This window comes from Oncorhynchus gorbuscha, unplaced genomic scaffold (assembly GCF_021184085.1).
Source record: "Oncorhynchus gorbuscha isolate QuinsamMale2020 ecotype Even-year unplaced genomic scaffold, OgorEven_v1.0 Un_scaffold_634, whole genome shotgun sequence".
Taxonomy (NCBI): Eukaryota; Metazoa; Chordata; class Actinopteri; order Salmoniformes; family Salmonidae; genus Oncorhynchus; species Oncorhynchus gorbuscha.
The window spans coordinates 268,728-274,727 of NW_025745746.1; the positions used below are offsets into that span (position 1 = coordinate 268,728).

At 49.2% G+C, this 6,000-nt stretch overlaps 1 protein-coding gene across 1 annotated transcript in view; it reads left to right on the plus strand.

Annotated features, from left to right (window-relative positions):
- Positions 1-6,000, plus strand: part of nbeal2 (neurobeachin-like 2) — a 140,251-nt gene that overhangs the window by 129,026 nt on the left and 5,225 nt on the right. The window contains 2 exon segments of the mRNA XM_046334980.1: positions 1,336-1,445; positions 2,050-2,222. Of these exon segments, the coding sequence (XP_046190936.1) occupies positions 1,336-1,445; positions 2,050-2,222 (283 nt within the window).

The window sequence follows — 6,000 nt, forward strand, 5'->3', positions numbered from 1 at the left end:
ACAGCTACATGAAACAGCACATTCACAACACAACACAGCTACATGAAACAACACATTCACACACAACACAGCTACATGAAACAGCACATTCACACACAACACAGCTACATGAAACAACACATTCACACACAACACAGCTACATGAAACAGCACATTCACACACAGCTACATGAAACAGCACATTCACACACAGCACAGCTACATGAAACAACACATTCACACTCAACACAGCTACATGAAACAGCACATTCACAACACAGCTACATGAAACAGCACATTCACAACACAGCTACATGAAACAGCACATTCACACACAGCACAGCTACATGAAACAACACATTCACACACAGCACAGCTACATGAAACAACACATTCACACTCAACACAGCTACATGAAACAGCACATTCACAACACAGCTACATGAAACAGCACATTCACAACACAGCTACATGAAACAGCACATTCACACACAACAAGGTATGCTAAAGGTTTTGGACCTTTCTGTTTAGTTGAAGAGATACAGATGCGTTGGACTTTTCTGCTTGGTTGAAGAGACATAGAGGTGTTGGACCTTTCTGCTTGGTTGAAGAGATACAGAGGTGTTGGACCTTTCTGCTTGGTTGAAGAGATACAGAGGTGTTGGACCTTTCTGCTTGGTTGAAGAGACACAGAGGTGTTGGACCTTTCTGCTTGGTTGAAGAGACACAGAGGTGTTGGACCTTTCTGCTTGGTTGAAGAGATACAGAGGTGTTGGACCTTTCTGCTTGGTTGAAGAGACACAGAGGTGCTGCACAAGTCCGGTAACTTTCTCAGGTCAACCAGAAATCCTAGTTGGAAGAGTCCTGGAATGAGGAGGAGTCCTGGAATGAGGAGGAGTCCTGGAATGAGGAGGAGTCCTGGAATGAGGAGGAGTCCTGGAATGAGGAGGAGTCCTGGAATGAGGAGGAGTCCTGGAATGAGGAGGAGTCCTGGAATGAGGAGGAGTCCTGGAATGAGGAGGAGTCCTGGAATGAGGAGGAGTCCTGGAATGAGGAGGAGTCCTGGAATGAGGAGGAGTCCTGGAATGAGGAGGAGTCCTGGAATGAGGAGGAGTCCTGGAATGAGGAGGAGTCCTGGAATGAGGAGGAGTCCTGGAATGAGGAGGAGTCCTGGAATGAGGAGGAGTCCTGGAATGAGGAGGAGTCTGGGAATGAGGAGGAGTCTGGGAATGCTCTTACCAGGACTTCTGGGAAACCCAGGAATTTTTTGGGGAAAGTTACCAGAATTGTTTAACCCTAGTGCAGTATGGGGCTTCTTTTGACTGTCTCCCTCCCTGCTCTCTTCCTTCCCTGTAGGTGACAGTGAGTTCTGATGGCCTGATTGGGACCCACAGCTGGCTGCCTTACGATAAGAACATCGCCAACTACTTCACCTTCACCAAGGACCCCACCGTGGCCAATCCCAAGTAAGTTAGTGGCCCTACAGAATGCCTGCCAAGAAATGACAACAAGAAGTAAATCCCACTCTAAACACCAAGAGAAGGATAAGGAGGACCCCACCACACACAGTGTTCCTGCATCCCAAATGGCACCCTATTCCCTATATAGTGCCCTACATGATCCTATGGGCTCTGATCAAAAGGAGTGAGCTAAATAGGGCACAGTGTTCCATTTGGGACTCACACTGTGTAGCGTGTAGCCATCCCATCTGGTCCCCAGCTCAGCCGCGTGCTTTTATTCATGTGACTTCAAAGCACAAGTTGAAATGGATGGAGAAGTCTGTGTTTTATGAGGCTGGAGCGTTAGAACTGCTCTGGTCCTATAAACACGTGTCTTATTGAGATTAGTCTGAATGGGAAACACTTGAGTTCCTTTTCATTGATAAATTACATCTTTCTGCTAGAAAATGTTAAAGGACAAATCACCATTTGTTTATATCAACATGACACAACTATAGAAACATTTTGGTGTCAACAACCTCTCTTTTCCTTCAGTTAAAGGCCCATTATTGTAAATCATTACTAGGTTTACTCAACCTCCTCTCTTGGCTCTCTCTCCTCCCTCCTGCAGAACCCAGCGGTTCCTCAGCGGTCTCTTCGCCCCAGGGGTAGATCTCAGTACCCAGGTGTTGGTGGTGTCCAACGATGGCCGTCTGCTGTTCAGTGGAGGACACTGGGACTGCAGCCTCCGAGTCACCCAGCTGGGAAAGGGCAAACTGGTGGGCAGGATCTGCCGTCACATCGGTGAGCTACAAGATAATGATGGGAGGACGGGAAGGGAGGGAGGGAGGGAGGACGGGGAGGGAGGGAGGACGGGGAGGGAGGGAGGGACGGGGGAGGGAGGGAGGATGGGGAGGGAGGGAAGATGGGGGGAGGGAGGGAGGACTGGGGGGATGGGGATGGAGGGAGGGAGGGAAGATGGGGAGGGAGGGAGGGAGGACGGGTAGGGGGATGGAGGGAGGGAGGGAGGGAAGGTGGGGAGGGAGAGAGGACGGGTAGGGAGGACGGGGGGAGGGAGGGAGGGAGGACGGGTAAGGAGGACTGGGAGGGAGGGAGGAAGGACTGGGAGGGAGGGAGGACGGTGAGTGAGGGAGGACGGTGAGGGAGGGAGGACGGGGATGGGTAGGGAGGACGGTGAGGAATGGGAGGGAAGGAGGACGGTGAGGGAGGGAGGATGGGGAGGGAGGGAGGATGGGTAGGGAGGACGGGGGAGGGAGGGAGGACGGGTAGGGAGGACTGAGGGGAGGAGGGAGGAAGGACTGGGAGGGAGGGAGGACGGTGAGGGAGGGAGGACGGTGAGGGAGGGAGGACGGGGATGGGGAGGGAGGGAGGAAGGACTGGGAGGGAGGGAGGACGGTGAGGGAGGGGGAGGACGGTGAGGGAGGGAGGACGGGGATGGGTAGGGAGGACGGTGAGGAATGGGAGGGAAGGAGGACGGTGAGGGAGGGAGGGAGGATGGGGAGGGAGGGAGGACTGGGAGGGAGGATGGGGAGGGAGGGAGGGAGGGAAGATGGGGAGGGAGGGAGGACGGGGGGAGGGAGGGAGGACGGGGAGGGAGGGAGGACGGGTAGGGAGGACTGGGAGGGAGGGAGGAAGGACTGGGAGGGAGGGAGGACGGTGAGGGAGGGAGGACGGGGATGGGTAGGGAGGACGGTGAGGAATGGGAGGGAAGGAGGACGGTGAGGGAGGGAGGACGGGGAGGGAGGGGGGACGGGGGGGTGGATGGATGGATGGATGGAGGGGAGACCATGTTTCAATTTTGTCATAGTAAGAGTTTTAGGATCAGTTTTGCCTTTTAGATCAAAATCAGTAAGGTTACTTGGACAGGGGGATCTGATTCTAGATCAGTAAGGTTACTTGAACAGGGGGATCTGATTCTAGATCAGTAAGGTTACTTGAACAGGGGGGGGTCTGATTCTAGATCAGTAAGGTTACTTGGACAGGGGGATCTGATTCTAGATCAGTAAGGTTACTTGGACAGGGGGATCTGATTCTAGATCAGTAAGGTTACTTGAACAGGGGGATCTGATTCTAGATCAGTAAGATTACTTGGACAGGGGGGATCTGATTCTAGATCAGTAAGGTTACTTGGACAGGGGGATCTGATTCTAGATCAGTAAGGTTACTTGAACAGGGGGATCTGATTTAGATCAGTAAGGTTACTTGAACAGGGGGGATCTGATTCTAGATCAGTAAGGTTACTTGGACAGGGGGATCTGATTCTAGATCAGTAAGGTTACTTGAACAGGGGATCTGATTCTAGATCAGTAAGGTTACTTGAACAGGGGGATCTGATTCTAGATCAGTAAGGTTACTTGGACAGGGGGGATCTGATTCTAGATCAGTAAGGTTACTTGCACAGGGGGATCTGATTCTAGATCAGTAAGGTTACTTGAACAGGGGGGATCTGATTCTAGATCAGTAAGGTTACTTGGACAGGGGGATCTGATTCTAGATCAGTAAGGTTACTTGAACAGGGGGGGATCTGATTCTAGATCAGTAAGGTTACTTGGACAGGGGGATCTGATTCTAGATCCGTAAGGTTACTTGAACAGGGGGGATCTGATTTAGATCAGTAAGGTTACTTGAACAGGGGGATCTGATTCTAGATCAGTAAGGTTACTTGGACAGGGGGATCTGATTCTAGATCAGTAAGGTTACTTGAACAGGGGGATCTGATTCTAGATCAGTAAGGTTACTTGGACAGGGGGGATCTGATTCTAGATCAGTAAGATTACTTGAACAGGGGATCTGATTCTAGATCAGTAAGGTTACTTGAACAGGGGGATCTGATTCTAGATCAGTAAGGTTACTTGGACAGGGGGATCTGATTCTAGATCAGTAAGGTTACTTGAACAGGGGGATCTGATTCTAGATCAGTAAGGTTACTTGGACAGGGGGATCTGATTCTAGATCAGTAAGGTTACTTGAACAGGGGGATCTGATTCTAGATCAGTAAGGTTACTTGAACAGGGGGGATCTGATTCTAGATCAGTAAGGTTACTTGGACAGGGAGGGGATCTGATTTACTTGAACAGGGGGATCTGATTTAGATCAGTAAGGTTACTTGAACAGGGGGGATCTGATTCTAGATCAGTAAGGTTACTTGAACAGGGGGGATCTGATTCTAGATCAGTAAGGTTACTTGGACAGGGGGATCTGATTCTAGATCAGTAAGGTTACTTGAACAGGGGGATCTGATTCTAGATCAGTAAGGTTACTTGAACAGGGGGTCTGATTCTAGATCAGTAAGGTTACTTGGACAGGGGAGGATCTGATTCTAGATCAGTAAGGTTACTTGAACAGGGGGATCTGATTCTAGATCAGTAAGGTTACTTGGACAGGGGATCTGATTCTAGATCAGTAAGGTTACTTGCACAGGGGGATCTGATTCTAGATCAGTAAGGTTACTTGAACAGGGGGGATCTGATTCTAGATCAGTAAGGTTACTTGGACAGGGGGATCTGATTCTAGATCAGTAAGGTTACTTGAACAGGGGGATCTGATTCTAGATCAGTAAGGTTACTTGAACAGGGGGGGATCTGATTCTAGATCAGTAAGGTTACTTGGACAGGGGGATCTGATTCTAGATCCGTAAGGTTACTTGAACAGGGGGATCTGATTTAGATCAGTAAGGTTACTTGAACAGGGGGATCTGATTCTAGATCAGTAAGGTTACTTGGACAGGGGGATCTGATTCTAGATCAGTAAGGTTACTTGAACAGGGGGATCTGATTCTAGATCAGTAAGGTTACTTGGACAGGGGGGATCTGATTCTAGATCAGTAAGATTACTTGAACAGGGGGATCTGATTCTAGATCAGTAAGGTTACTTGAACAGGGGGATCTGATTCTAGATCAGTAAGGTTACTTGGACAGGGGGATCTGATTCTAGATCAGTAAGGTTACTTGAACAGGGGGGATCTGATTCTAGATCAGTAAGGTTACTTGGACAGGGGGATCTGATTCTAGATCAGTAAGGTTACTTGAACAGGGGGATCTGATTCTAGATCAGTAAGGTTACTTGAACAGGGGGGATCTGATTCTAGATCAGTAAGGTTACTTGGACAGGGAGGGGATCTGATTTACTTGAACAGGGGGATCTGATTTAGATCAGTAAGGTTACTTGAACAGGGGGATCTGATTCTAGATCAGTAAGGTTACTTGAACAGGGGGGATCTGATTCTAGATCAGTAAGGTTACTTGGACAGGGGGATCTGATTCTAGATCAGTAAGGTTACTTGAACAGGGGGGATCTGATTCTAGATCAGTAAGGTTACTTGAACAGGGGGTCTGATTCTAGATCAGTAAGGTTACTTGGACAGGGGAGGATCTGATTCTAGATCAGTAAGGTTACTTGAACAGGGGGATCTGATTCTAGATCAGTAAGGTTACTTGAACAGGGGGTCTGATTCTAGATCAGTAAGGTTACTTGGACAGGGGGGATCTGATTCTAGATCAGTAAGGTTACTTGGACAGGGGGATCTGATTCTAGATCAGTAAGGTTACTTGAACAGGGGGAT